The 14,476-nt window shown below is 60.6% G+C and overlaps 1 protein-coding gene across 1 annotated transcript; it reads right to left on the reverse strand.

The window, feature by feature from the left end:
- Window positions 1–1,844: 1,844 nt before the first annotated feature.
- On the reverse strand, window positions 1,845–12,351 carry GGT1 (gamma-glutamyltransferase 1). Its single transcript, XM_007127179.3, has 13 exons — window positions 12,212–12,351; window positions 11,511–11,675; window positions 10,757–10,887; window positions 10,522–10,608; window positions 7,568–7,760; window positions 7,179–7,336; window positions 6,096–6,245; window positions 5,564–5,700; window positions 3,039–3,226; window positions 2,741–2,868; window positions 2,534–2,646; window positions 2,348–2,461; window positions 1,845–2,022 (listed from the first exon to the last, which is right to left on the reverse strand). The coding sequence occupies exons 2-13, from the start codon at window positions 11,669–11,671 to the stop codon at window positions 1,876–1,878; spliced, it is 1,707 nt and encodes a 568-aa protein (XP_007127241.1). The 5' UTR covers window positions 11,672–11,675; window positions 12,212–12,351; the 3' UTR covers window positions 1,845–1,875.
- Between the last annotated feature and the right edge of the window lie 2,125 nt (window positions 12,352–14,476).

The raw sequence follows: 14,476 nt of genomic DNA on the forward strand, positions 1-14,476 counted from the left end.
GCTTTGCCCTCCCCAGGTCTCTTTACCCCTTCTGGCACAGCAGAAAACTGAGGCACATGCCTGCACAGCCACAGAGCCTACCAGGCCCCCTGTCCGAAGGCCCTGCCAGCCTGAGCTGGAGGGGCTATTGGGGCACCCTTGGGGGGTGGGGAGGGCTGCGGTCACCTCCCACCACCCCCACCGGACCCCCAAACCACAGTGACATTGCTCAACCAGGAACCAGAGTGCATTCCTGGGCCAGGGCCAGCCCGGGAGGCAGAGGAAGCAGGGACAGAGAGGTCGGCGGGGTCAGTGTGGGACAACACCCCCTCTCCCCAGCCTTCCTGGTCAGGCAGAGGCCAGGGTGCAGGCACCACTAGAGCGAAGGCCCAGGGAAGGAACAGGCATTGTGCTGGGTTGGCCAGAAGTGCAGTCAGGGAGGCCCAGCCAGGAAGGGCCCTGGACATCCCTGTCCAGGAGATGAGGGGCAGGAAAGAGAGGGGAAGCCAAGTCTCCAGGCCCCAGTGGGGAGCTGAACTCCATAACGGCTGGGGAACTGGGGTGCACCCTGTCCATGTGCTGGGGCCCAGGGAGTTCCAGGCCAGCCCCCACCTCTGCTGGAGCAAAGCCCGCCCCTCAGGCCTCAGTCTTCTCCCCTGCAAATTGGCCACAGCCTTTCCTCTGGGGCTAAAATGAGGGCTGAGGAGAGACCTGCCCACCCCACCAGCTCAGCCTCCATCTTGTCCCCCCATCCCCCAGGGACCCCAGAGATGCCACCCTCCAGGGCTCAAGGCTCAGACATGGGGGCACTCTGCAGACCAACACCCTGTTTCCCTGCGGGCACTTTGGAAGCATCAGGATTTTCTGCCTCATGAAGGAGAGCCCAAACCTGGGCTCTCCTAGCCCTGGGCCCCTGCCCTCAGGGGCCCCCACTGGTGCTCACTAGACAGGGGGAGGTCTTGCTGTCATGCTGGGACCCCCTCGCCCCTGCCCACCTCCCCAGGTCTTTCCCAGCACCTCACCTCGGGCGTTACAACTGTGTATAAAGGATGAGTTTAGGAGGCCCTGAGGGAGGGAGGGGCTGGCCCCAGTGGGGGAAGCTGGGCACTGCGTCTTGTGGTTCTCCCTCACCCAGAGCCACCCTCCCTGTGGCGCTGGCCCAAGCCCTGACCCTTGGGGATTTGGCGACCTCTTCCAGTTCATGGATCCCTGAGAACCGGGCCTGCTTCTGGAGTAGATGACAGCTTGGGTTTCACTCTGGGTTTCTGCTTGGAAAGCCCCCTGGGCCTGGCCCTGACCAACATGTTTTGCTCCAGCCTCTTGCCCAATCCCACCCCCACCCAGACCTCAGCTTCACCTCAGTGTGTGCTGGTTATGGTGAGGCTGGACACCCGCCAGGCTGAAGAGGTACCAGAGTTCCCAGCATCCGCGGAGGAAACGCCGGGGCCGTGCACTCCCTGGTGGCTGACACTGGGAAGTGCTGCTGCCCAGCCCAGGGAAGAAGTGGCCTGGCTCTCGTCGTGGGGCTCAGGGTGAGGAAGAACAGTGCTTGGCATGGGCCACCCTGGGCCCCCACCCCAGCCCCGCACCCCCAGCTCCTGCCCCGTTCCAGTGAAAATGCTGAGGCTGGCTCCAGTGCCTGAGCTGTCCAGACCTCTGAATCCCTTCCCTCCATCCTTCCCTGCCAGGTAGCCCCACTTCACACAGGATGCTGAGGCCCAGGGAATTGGGAGCCGGCCGGCAAGACCGCCCAGAGCCTGGCACTGCAGCCCCCATTTATTGCACTGCTTTGCCGCTCACAGGGGAAGCATGTTCCCCAAAGTCCCACTCCCAGCCCCCCACCCCCAGCGGACATCTCATCCCTGGGCTGCTGGTCCACCTTGCCTGCCTGAGTGCTCAGTAGCCCGCAGGCTCCCCGCCTTTCCTGGAGTCTGAGGCAGCCGCCCAGCCGCCAGCTGTGCGGACAATGGCCTGTACCACAGCAATGAAGGTAGAAGTGACTTCGGTGTGGTGGTGCCGGGTCTTCAGGGCTGCAGCCACTGCCTGGGGGTGGGAGGGAGAGGAAGGCCTCAACGGGGGCCCAAGACACTGTCTGAACCACACCTGTGTGGGCATGGGTTCCACAGACGCAGGTGGTGCCATTTCTGGCTGAGTGGCCACGAAGAGCAAGTTGGGGGCAGCTGGGCTGACTGGGTCTCATCAGAGCAGGAGGCCTGGCCCTCACAGCATGGGGTGCAAAGTGGCATGAGGGTCATCTGCCCCAGGCAGAGGACAGCAGCCATCGTCCACTCCGCAATGACTCAGGAGATCCAGTCCCTGTTCCAGGATTCCCAGGGGCCCCCACTGTGACTCAGCACCACCCCCCAACCTGGTCAATGTCTTTCTCCAGCGTCGTGGTGTTAGGCAAAAGCTGGTTGTGCAGCCGGGGCTCCTCCACCGCCTGCTTCACATCGTAGCCAAACCACAGGCTGTGGATGATGGCCTACGGATGAGGGGATGGGGTCAGTGTAGCCCAGCGGGCAAGAGGCTGGGGGCACAGGCAGGTGGCACATACCAGTGCAGTGGACGTGGTGATCTGCGTGCCCCCAGAGGCACCCACCACCATGCGGACCTGGCCGTCCTGACCCACGATGATCACCGGGCACATGGACGAGAGCGGCTGTTTCCCTGCAGCCGGCCGGTGGGAGGAAGGGGACAGAGGAGCTGGTCAGCTGCCTGCTGGGACACCAGCCCCCTCCCCACCCAAGCCCTGTGCACACACCTGGCGTGATGAAGTTGGCCGGTGAGGGGGGCACCCCGAACTGGTTGATGATGTTGGGGGAGCTGAAGTCATCCATCTCATCGTTGAACAGGATCCCGTTGGTCCGTGACAGCACCTTGGCACCGAAGCTGCAGACCAGCTGGGTCAGAGAGCTGTGCCCGCCCCGCCCCATCCCACCAGCCCACCAAAGTGCCAACACGCTCGCTGGGGAGGTGGGGGCAAGCACTCTACCAATGTGGAGCCCCCCTTCTAGGACACGCAGGCAGCCCTGGCCTGCCCAGCCGCCCAGCAGTCCTACTAGAGGTTGATGGTGCTGGTGGCCGACACAGCACTGCCATCCTCCGAGACCACGGACAGGTGGGCGGTGCCCCCGTCATCCGGCGTGTAGAACTCAGGCTCGTAGTAAGAGGCCGGGTGAGTGCTGTCATCGGAGATCCGGGCCCGGAGCTGGGCAGCGAAGAACTCGGAGCTCATGTTGCGGACCACCTGCCGAGACCCCAGAGCTGGCCTGAGGAGGTGAGGGAGGTGGGGAGGGGGACGGGCTTGTGCGAGCAGCTCTCAGGAAGCCCCCAGCCATGACTCTGACCATAACCCTCCTGCACCCAGAGTCTCACGTGGCCTGTCTGAGCCCCTCTCCCCAGCCTCTGTCTCTGTTGCTGTCCAGCTACTCTGAATGTCTGTCCGTCCTCGGAGTCCCCACTCTCATTGCATCCAATCATTCATTCATTCAGGGAGCTTGTAACTTCATGCCCAGCACTGGGGAATCAGCAGGGAACAGACATGCAGGTCCCCACCCTCAGAGCAGGGAAGACAAAGGCAGGCAGGGATGTGCTGGAAAGAACAAGCCAGGTGAGGGGGGTGGAGTGTGATGGGGTGGGAGTAGAGTGGTCAGGGAGGGCTTCTCAGAGAAGGTAATATCTGAAAAAGCCACCTGAATGGTAATGCAAAGGCCCTGAGGCAGGCCTGTGAGTGACAGGCAGACAGTGAATGGGGTCAGGGAGAGAGGAGGTTGAAGATACCAGCAGGGGCTGATCCCATAGGTCCTTACAAGCCCTATAAGGACTTCAAAGCCACCTGTGCTTAGGGCAGAGGAGTGAGCAGCTGATGGGTGTTATCCCTCCGGCAGCTGTGTGGGGGTGAAACCCAACTGGGAGGCTATGATATCCACCAGGTGAGAGATACTGGGGGCTCACCAGGTGGAAAAGAGGAACGGAGAAAGGTCCCAAGTCTTCAGTCTATAGTGGCCGCTAACTGGGGCAGGTTGGGAGCCTGATTTGGGACAGGAGCTCGTCAGACCCTGAAGAATCTGTCTCAGGTGGGTGATGGGCCACACCTGATGTGTTGAGTTCATGGGCAAGGCAGGGTGCAGGAGGCCGAGCAGAGGAAATGCCTCCAGAAGTTTCCAGCAACACCCATGAATTAAGTGCCTAATCCAAGGGGAAAACGTTCAGCCTGAATCTACTTCCAAGGAAACAGGGTTGAATCCAGGAATTGGGACATCCTAAAAGACAACTGCCCTGGGCCTTAAAATCAACAAAACAGCCCAGGGGGTCCATTGAGGCAGAACGTGACAGCAACAGCAGGTGTGAGCTTGACAGCCCGGGGCCTCAAGACACAGATGGGACCCTTGGGGAAAGGCCGACCAGGCATCTAACAAGGAAAAAACAGGGAGAGCAAGGGGGAGACGGATGGAGACGGGGAGAGAGGAAGGAAATGTGCCGAAACGTCCATAACCTTGCAAATTAAAAAGTCAAGGGAGGGAGGTGCTGGTGAACGTGGTGAGATGCTGCAGAGAGTGGACCGAAGGGGAAACGGAGGCTGGTCTCAGGACCTGGCAGCACAGGTGTGGAGGGAGGAAGGGCGGGCATGAGGGGAGAGGGCTCCAGAGAGGAGGTGGGGGCCAAGTTTGCCCCAAGGGGGAGCAGAGGGACAGGGCAGCAGCTGGAGGGTTCTGGACCCACAACCGTACACCTCTTTCGGGAATGACCCATCAGAAAGGGCAGACTGGGAACCCAGGAGAGAGAGCAGCAGTGTAGGAAGGGCGTGCAGAGTCAGAGAGTGGATGAGCAGAAGGCCAGTCTCAGCCCTCCCGGCTGAGGGAGGGAGGGCAAAGAGGGGCATGATGCAGGGGCTTCCACCACCTCAGGGATGCCAGGTGCTGAGGTGGGGAGCAGTTCGTGCAAAACCATCCCCAGGAAAGAGAAGAGGGGCTGCTCAGCAGCTGCGGGAGGTCACAGGTCAGTGTGAGGGGGGTCTGTGGGTCTACCTTGCAGGGAAGGGGGGACCCAAGTAGGGATGTGATCAGGGTGGAGGTGGAGGTCCAGCCTGGAGCCGGGGCACCTGGCGAGTGGGTGGGTCAGGCAGTGCAGGGCCTGGGTGGGGATCTGGGAAGTTAGCTCCTGGGTGTGACCAGGGAGCACGTGGCTGGGGCCTCTGCCCACCTGGAACACGGCTCCCCTCCCCTGAAGCCACCCTCCTCCACCCGGAGGGCTGTGATGGCCCTGTGCATTCCTCACCTCGGCACTGACCACTCCAGAACCTTCCAGGCCAAGGACACAGCACATGCAAAGGCCCCGAGGTTAGAGTGTGGCAGAAGGGCACTACCGCTCACTGACAAGTCTGTTTCTCCGCCCTGTGAGCTCCGTGGGGCAGAGGCCAGGACTCAGGGTCAACAGGCCATCCCAGCACACAGCAGGCCCGAGGGCAAGTCAGTGGCAGAAGTAAATGAATAAAGCCTGAGTGAGGCTGGGGTGGCCCGGGGAGCCCTCCTGGCATCTCCATGGTAGGCCCCCCACCCATCGAAGGCCAGGCCCTGCCCCTTACCTCAGTCACATTGACAAACTTGGGGTCCCCAAGCAGGGTCCTCTTGGCGTAGGCAAAACGGAAGGCCTCCACTATGCGGTGGTAGGTCAGGCCCTTCTGCTCAGGTGTCTCCACGCTCGCCCGGGAGAAGTTGTACCCTGGTTGGGCAGAGCCGGGCAGGTTGGTGGTCCCAGTGGCCCCGGGACATCCCAGCTAGGCCAGGACAGCTGAGTGCCCTGGAGGGGGTGTGGTCCATGCCTCCCTGACCCGCTTGGTTCACCTTGAGAAGGGGGACGTTTAATAACCAATAGCAGTGGCTGCTTGGGAGGCGGGGGAGGATGGAAGGAAGCAAGGGTCCCCCAGGTCTGGGCCTCACATGTCAGTCACAGGGCTACCCAGTCCATGGGGTCACAGAAGACCACTCAGATTTACCAGATGTGCCCTCTGGACCAGGTCGCCCAGCGTGAACTCTGGCACTGAGAGACCCCGAGACCTCGCACAGCTGTGCCCACCCCCAGGACGCTGCTCTGCAGGGCCGCGGAGGGCAGCTGACCTTTGAGGATGTTGAGGATGAGGGCCAGCACTGGCCCACTGAGCGGGGCACTGGGAACATAGAGCTGGGTGTCCCCGAGGCTGATGCTGAGTGGGTGCTCGATCAGCCCTGCGCGGTAGTTGTTCAGGTCCTCAGCCGTCACGATGCCCCCTGCATGGGGTGAGAGGGAGATGGGGCACACTTCTGGGGGGCCATCAAGCAGGGAGCCCTGTCTATCCCCAGACCTCACTGACGGTGCCACCTCCCCCTGGCCAGGTCCAGGCCAGCGCCCTCCACCTGCTGCCCCACTGGTCTCTGGGTCTGTCGTCTGTCCTCTTGGCGGCCAGAGGATCTTCTGTAAGTGGGAAATATCTGCTCCCATCCCCCACTTCCCCTACCTCCGCCCCCTAGTCCCCTCCTCCTATGACTAATGGGTGGGTGGAGGGAAGCTCTTAATTCTCTAGGGAAATGGCTCCAGACATACCAAGTATTTACAGGCTAATTTCCGATGTCAGTGGTGAAGGTCAACATGCTAATCACCCTCCTCCCTGACACACTGGAAAAACTAACATGAAGAGGCCATGGCTTGGTGAGGGAGAGGCAGCATGGGGCTCCTGAACCTATGAGAACCTGCCCACAAGTTCCCAACCGCAGGCCCTGCATGCAGCCCCTCCCATGCCTCGCTCACCAAGCCCACCCCCATCCCCTGTGATCCTCCTGGAGAATTAAAAGCCCTCTCTCCGGGCCTCAAACTGTTCTCTCTGCTTACAAGGTCCAACCTCACCTGTGGCTCAGGCACCACCTCCTCCAGGAAGTCCTCCAGGGTCTGTACTTTAGCGCTTCCCCAACACTGGCTCCTGCCTACACCTGCATTCCCCCCACCAGGGTTTTCTCTCCTGGACTGCAGGGTTTCTCTCAGCTTTGACTTAACCAGGAGCTGTGGATCCGTGTGGCCTGTCATTAACTGCAGACACATCTGTGACCCTCCCCTGCCAGACACTCCCTGAGGGCCCAGTGTCCAGGCCAGGTAGGACCCAAGGACCCCAGGCTCAGTGTTCCCGCTGTGGAGTTCCTGGCCCCAGGCCCCTGAGGTCACCCGCTCACCGGCCTCCTGGATGTCCTTGACAATCTGGGCCGTGAGGCTCCCGTTGTAGAAAGCCTGAGCGCCCTCCAAGGCCAGCGTCTCGTAGGTGTCGGCCAGCCGAGGCATGGTCACTCGGTCCCCCTCCCGCAGCACCTTCCCATCCCGGCAGAACACCTCGCTGGGGCAGAGGGGGCTCCCGTGAGGCAGGCAGGTGGGGCGGACTCAGCCACCCCCCTCACACACACACAAGAGAACAAAGGATGGGGTGCCCCTGTCCACAGAATCCAGCCCAGGTGGGGCTGGGACCCCACCCCCAGGCTCAGAACGGGCAGGGCTTTGGTCACTCGTTCAGCGCAGGTTCCTGAAAGTGCCACCCGCTCACGCCCACCAGTAGGGACTGTAGACGTACCACAGCTCAGGGTGCCGCTGGATGGCAGCCTGGCTTCTCTGCAGGGCTCCCGCCAAGCTCTTCCCCACAGGGAAGCCCTGGCGGGCCAACTGGATGCTGGGCTGGAAGAGGCGAGCCCAGGGCAGCCGCCCGTGCCGCTGGTGTGCCAGCTCATAGCCGCGGATCTCGCCTGGAACCGCCACCGACAGCCCACCTGCGAAGGAGAGGGACACAGCTAGTGGCTCCACATGGGGGATGTTCCAGGCACATCCCCAGGTGGGACCAGTGAGGCTCAGGAAGGACATAGATTTTTGAGGTCACGTCTGGACTCAGCAGGCATGAGTGTGGCTCAGCTCGGCTGTCTGATGAGGGCACAGGAGGGAGGGGCGGTAGCACGTGTGCTGGGTCCCGCTGTCCCAGGCCTGGAAGCCTGTCTCCGCAGGTGCCACCGTGTCTGAAATCCTGTGCCAGGCCCACGGTTGCACAGCGAGAGTATAAGGAAGCCAGACCTCACCATCTCTCAGTTTGAGCCTCCTGGGCCACGAGGCCCCTCATCCCATAAGACTCAAGTGTTCCTCCAAAACCCGCCAAAGCCCCCGGCGCAAGCCCAGGCCACTCTCAAGGCTGGGCTGGTCCCAACGCAAGGGGCTCTCTTCCTCTCTTCCATTGTCCCAACTGGGACCTGAGTCCAAACCCCTGCCCTGTCCCCTCTCTGGGTCTCTGTTTCCCCATCTGACCATAAAGAGTTTTGTTTCCCAGCACTGTCCTTTGAGGAGCCATGATTCTCCTGGAAACAGAGCCCTGGACCTTGGTTCCCCACTAGGCCTCACTGCCCCCGCCGCACCCTAAAGCCAGCACTGACCCAGAAAGTTTCAGCCACAGCCTCGGCTCCCAGGCACCATCCTGCTTTCACCCTTGAGATGCAGGGTAGGCGGGCACTCCCAGGCTTGGCGGCTCCAGCTCTCGAGCTGCCTCTCCCACCCTGAAGTGGGGCATGAGTTTCCAAGAGCCGGGTTGTTACGACATTGGCACATCCCAGAAGGTTTGACACCCAGCACACAATTCCTCCCCCTTAAATAAGTGCTGCCCTGACCTTGGTCAATCAGGCTCTCATGCCACACTCTCACCAAGGTCACCAGTGACCCCCACGCTGCCAGCGCAGGGTCTCTTTCTCATCTTACCTGGCCCATCACTCTCTCTTCCTGCGCCAATTCTGCATCTCCCTGCCCTCTCCTCTGTCTGCACCAACACTTGGTGCCCTCCTCCATGTCAGGCTGCAGGGTCCATTACATGCTGACAACTCCCAAACTGACTCTTTGGCCTGCTCCCCTGATGGCCAGATCTGAGGACGCACCTGCCCACTTGAAAAAGGCTTCTCAAACTTAACACCTTGCCGGTCTCTCTAAGGACCACCCTGTCCTTCCAGGTGCAGACCTGAGACCCCAACTCACCCGAGACTCATGGGTGAGTGTCACACCCAACCCATCAGCAAATCTGCAGCTCCGCCCTCCAAGTGTGCTCGGCCCAGCCACCAGCCACAAACTTCATCTCTCCCTGGTTATCACCATGACATCCTGATGGGCCACCTGACGGGCAGGTAACTTGCTCCCCCTCTTTCACAGCAGTCCGAGGGGGTTCCATCAGAAAGTGACCAGATCCACCCAGGTCCCCCCTCTGACTCAGGGAACACCTTTACCTCACTCAGACGTGATGACCCATGAGGTCCAACATGACCTGGGCGGTTCTACCTGACCCTGTGTCCTCCTCTTTCCCCCAGACACCCCCATGGCTGCCCCCAACCCCAGCCTCTGGGTCTTTGCTCACATGCCCTGACCAGGGCACCTGGTGAACCCACAAGCCCTCCAACCCTTCCCACCTCTGCTTCCCAGGCAGTGCTGTGGCACGTGGCACACCCATGTGTGCTATCTCTCCCTGCTCCACCTGGAATGTGCATTTCACCTGTTACCTTTGTTTCTACTGGCTTAGGGAACAGCCCCTGACGCTGTAGGAGGTGCCCAACAAACCCTAGTTAAATATGTGAATTCCAAGCATCCAAAGATGCTAAGTCTGTAAGATTCCCACAATCTCACACTCTGAATGATTTCATTTCTACACTGAGTTTCCCAATGGGTAAAAATTCAAAGACTGTGTTGGAGGGAATTCCAAAATGGCTGCTCTCAGCACCCTACCCAGGGTTCCACATGCAGGAGGGGTCCTGCAGAGCCTGCAGGAGGGGTTCAGACCCACTATGACCTTTAATCCCCACCCCTCCTTCCCTCCAACCTCATCCTGCAATCCACTGGGGTCCTTGCAGGGGCGCCCCCTGGTGGCCGTTGATTTCCCTTGGTTGCCTGGGGAGTTGCAGGGATTTCCTTCTTGGCTTAAGGACAGGTTAGAAAAAAGAGACTCCTTCCCATACTCTAGAGAGCTATCCCCACAGTTGAACAAATGAACGAACGAATGAATGACTTGGATGCCCTTTAAAAACCCAGGGTTTAGATAGCCTGGGTTCAATCCCAGCTTTACCACCATCCAGCTGTGTGACCTTAATCAGTTTACATGACCTCTCTGGGCCTCAGCATCTCCACCTGTAAAATGGGAATCAACACCACGCTCCTCCTGCCAAGCGTACAGGGAGGATTCAAGGGGCTCATCGGCGAAAAGGGCTGAGCAGAGTGCTGGCCCCAGGACCCCCAGCACATGCAAGCTGTTGTAATAGTAATCACTCTCTCCGTGTTCTAGCTCCGGGTGGCCCTGGAGGGGCCTGAGCAGAAATAACAGAAGCTCTCTTTACCCTCTGTGATGATGGGCTTGACCAATCATTATGGAGGGTTTTGTGGGGCCAGGAAGGGATGGGAGGGAACTGCCAGAGCCACTCCCAGCCCCAGGGGTGGGGGGAATATGGAGGGTGGGGGGGTGCTCATGCCTTCCAGCAGCTCGTCCTGCCCCTGCACCCACACCGAGCCTGCACTCACCTTCCTCTGACTGCTCTGAGCTGTTGAACATGCCGGCAGAGGCCAGCTGAGGGGCCACCTCTCGGGCGTTGATGACCTCAGCCTTTCCTGGAAGGAGAAGCATGTGGGCAGTCCGGACCAACACCAGCCCCTCACTTGTGTGAACCTAGGAGTTGCCCAGTTCTGCCTGTCCAGCCCAAGTGCAGCCTGAGGCAGGCAGCCCCGCCATTCACCTCCCACCCTGCCAGCCACTCACGTGTGGTGCTGTTGTAGATGGTGAGAAACAGGCCACCCCCGATGCCCATGCTGTGTGCGTTCATGAGCCCCACACACAGCAGGGCTGCGATGGCAGCATCCACCGCTGAGCCGCCGTCCAGCAACGCATCCCTGCCAGTGGCACGTGCCGGGAGTGAGAGCTGGCAGGCTCTCTACCCTCCGAGATGCGCACCCCTCCACACACCTCCCCACCGCCTGGCCACCCTGCCCAAAGGAGGATGGAGAGGAGCCCATAGTTTTTGATTTTTTAATGTAAAAAACTTTTGTATTCTAAAACCAACGGGTTTAAATGTTCCTCTTTTTCAAGCAAACAGATGTACATGACTTTTATAATTGGAAAAAAAGGGGAAATTGTTACTTTTTATTAATAACATCTTTTTTCTGTTTAAGTTTTTAAGTGAGAACTGATCTTTGTACGTGTGAGCTAGGGATCTAAAAATAAAACAGCAGAGTTTATCTGGAGACAGACACCCTTGAACTGAGAAAGGGGCTCAGTTGGACATTGGGAGACCCACACCCTGCTCTAGGGGCCAGTGTCCCCTTCTCCCCTGACCAGAAGCTGCTGAGAAGGTCCAAGGACAGGATAGGCAGCTCCACGCACACCGAACACCCCTCATCCAGGCAGCCCGTTTACCAGTGGGGAAACTGAGTCCCAGAGAGGCGAGGGTCTTGCCCAGGTCCACTTATGGTGGCTGTCTTCCAGGGCCTGTGTCCCCACACCCTGCCCCACTCACCTCCCGATCTCTGAACAGCGCTTGGCATCCGCGGCCACGGCAGCTCTGGGGTACACGTGGCTGTGGGGCTTGAAGGTCTCAGGCAGCCAGATGCAGAGGCCAATGATAAGGAGCATTAGGACCACGGCCACCAGGGCCAGCAGCATGGACCGCTTCTTCATGGCTCTGCGGGCATGGGGGATGGAGGGTAGAAGGTCAGGGGACCACTGCTGACCTGGCCTTGGGCACATCCTTGTCCCGCAGGGCACAGCACAAAGTCGAGCCTCAGACATATGTCCTTGTGTCTCCTTCCGGCCCCCAGAATGCATGGGCCACCCAGCCCCCAGACTTTTGCTCAGGCCACTCCCTCTGCCAGAAGCTCCTGGTCCTACCTCTGCCCCCCCAAATCCTCCTGCTTATCCTCGGGGCCCCCTCCCAGTAAGGACCCCATCTCCAGCAGGGAGCACCCCGGATTTCACTTCTGGAGAGGAGCCCCTGAGCCTGCAGGACCTTGTCTGTCTCCTCACAGTGGCAGAGCCCTCCACCACCAAGCAGGTCACTCCGGGAGGCACAGGCCTGGCCTGATTCCTTCCCGGCACTGTCCTTGGGACCCCAGAGTGACCTGCCAAAGAGCGTGGGGATCAGCTTTTGTTGTGCCCTCAAAGGGGGCACCCACAGTCTCCTGAAATCATCAGGTGAGCCACCGCAGGACCAGAGCCTACCTTCCTCGGCGGGTGGGAGCCCTGAGCCTCCCGGGGAGGTGGCCACAAAAGATGGTTTTGGCTGAACAGGCCAGAGAAATAACTGGGGTCTCCTTCACACTCTGCAGGAGCCTGTGGCCACAGAATCTGCTCCAGGGAGACTCCCGGACCACGCAGTCTGCTCGTTCTCCTGAAAATGGAGCAGGTGTCTCTGAAGCGGGCTGGGCCCGGCCCTCCGGGGAGCAATGTGAGGTGTCTCTGCCTCTGATGAACTCTGTCAGCCACTCCCATGTTGGTGAATATTCCGTCCCCACAGTGCACTTCTCCCCTGCGCAGCAAGGGGGTTGCACAGAGCAGGGCAGGGAGCTGTCACGTGACCAAGGGGTGAGGGCCAGTGTGCCAGCCGAGGGGATGGAGCGCAGGCTCTGGGGCCAGCCTGCCCCATCTCACCTGCGTGGGACCTTGGGAAAGTCACTGGCCATCTGACCATCTGTCCAGTGGAATAACAGAAGGGCCTGCTGGGAGTACTGTGAAGATGAAGTGGGTTGGAAAGCGTGAAGTGTTAGGTAAGTGTTGGCTATGTTGGGGATGCCTGGAGGCCTGTGTATGGCAGAGGGGAGCCGGTCAGCCTCCACTCACCATTTATTTCCCTGTTGACTTCCTGCCAGGATGTGAGGGAGGGATGGAAGTAACCCTTGGGGTCCCCGTGGCAATGGCAGCAGGCGAGGGGTGTGACCCCAACGGGGGAGGAGAGGTGACAGAGGCAGGGTGCCCCCTCTCCCGGACTCAGTTCCCTCTCAAGGGCGATGTCTGATGGAGAGCCCAGGGCTGGGACCCCTCTGGCTACCCTGTCCCTATTCACAGGGTCTCCTAGAGCTGGTCTAGGAATGGAGTCCCACCCAATGTGGGGGCATCCAGACCCCAGCACAGAAGGGCTTTCTCCTCCCCAGGCTCAGGGGGCGGTCACACAGCAGACTACCACCCCACACCCCCAGCAGGGTCCAAGCCAGCCCTCCTCTCTGTCTTGACCACCTTGACCGAATCTAGGCACCACCGTTTCTCGCTGGACACCCTCCCATCCCCCACCAGCATTGCCTGCTCTTTAGTCCTCGTAAAAGCAATCAGAAGGCAAGGCTCTCTCCAAAGAGCCAGCCAGGTCCTGCCACCACCGCTGCCCTGAGGACAGTCCATGCCCTCTGCCAGGCCTGACAGCTCTCAGGGCATACCCCGGGCCCTGGCAGGGGGCCAGGTCAGGGTTAAGGGTTCCTGATGGAGGCAGCTGTGCTGGGAGGTCTGCGGGACCTCGGGAGCTGGGCCCGGCAACCTGAGGCATCTATTCCAGACCTAGAACTTTCCCATCATATGCGGCGGGGTGGGCGGGGCAGGACAGGGGCCGGTGTCCCCCTCCCCAGCACAGGCACAGCCCCACCCATCAAGGAGGCCCCCCAGTCCTGTCCACTGGGTCAGGCCACGCTGGGCAGCTTGGGGGCATGGCCTCATTTCTCCTGGGCTTGGGACCATCAGCTGAGACCCCACCGCCACAACTATGGGTCCTCCTCTCCACCCTCAGGCCCCTAGACGAGCCAGCCAAGACCTCCTGAGGTCCACGCTCCAGCACCCCCCAACCATCTGCCTGTGTATCCTTCCACCCAAGGGCCCAAGTGGGCTCCCCAAAGGGCAGGGGGTACCCTGCGAGGCTCAGTCTGCCAGGGAGTGGGTGGAGGGGTGGGCCGCACTGACCCGTCCCCTTCTCCCTGGGCAGGGCAGTAGGGAGGCCTGACTCAGCCCCCCATACGCAGCCATCCCAGCCCTGCGGAAGACACCCTGCCGGGTGACCATGCTTCCGTTTCCCATCCCCCACACACGTTTTTCTCAGCTTCACTAAAACAACGTCCAAGCCCAGAGGACTGGCTCTCACCCAAATCAGTGTCAGGAAGGGAAACTGAGGCCAGAGAGCGGGTGCTTGACCTCCAACAGCGACCCTGCTCCTCCTGATCCCGGTGGGCTTACCTGAGGCCTGGGGGCAGCGGGGGCCCAGGACAGCCCCTGTTCCTCAGAAGACAGCTCTGGGCTGGGACACTGGCTAGGGAGGAAGAGGCAGATTTGTCTGCCTGGGAAAGTCTTGGCCAGTGTAGGCCAGGCCCCCCCACTCCCAGGAGCCGCCCAGAGCCACGCCTGTGGCCTGGCCCGGGCAGAGCTCCTCAGGGGGCCTCAGAGCTGGGCTGGGATCTGGGGTGGGGGTGGGCTCCTCCCAGGAGGAGCAGAGGCAGGAAAGGAGCAGGAGGG

The sequence above is a fragment of the Physeter macrocephalus genome, chromosome 19, assembly GCF_002837175.3.
Source record: "Physeter macrocephalus isolate SW-GA chromosome 19, ASM283717v5, whole genome shotgun sequence".
Classification (NCBI taxonomy): Eukaryota; Metazoa; Chordata; class Mammalia; order Artiodactyla; family Physeteridae; genus Physeter; species Physeter macrocephalus.

What these genes read in the sequence shown, in the direction of transcription:
- GGT1 (XM_007127179.3), bottom strand. Translation starts at nt 11,671, where the DNA reads ATGAAGAAGCGGTCCATGCTGCTGGCCCTGGTGGCCGTGGTCCTAATG. An exon ending in CAAGGACATCCAGGAGGCCG is followed by an intron (nt 6,246 to 7,178) that starts GTGAGCGGGTGA and finishes CACCCCATGCAG; the next exon opens with GGGGCATCGTGACGGCTGAG. An exon ending in GGCCAACTTCATCACGCCAG is followed by an intron (nt 2,647 to 2,740) that starts GTGTGTGCACAG and finishes GGCCGGCTGCAG; the next exon opens with GGAAACAGCCGCTCTCGTCC.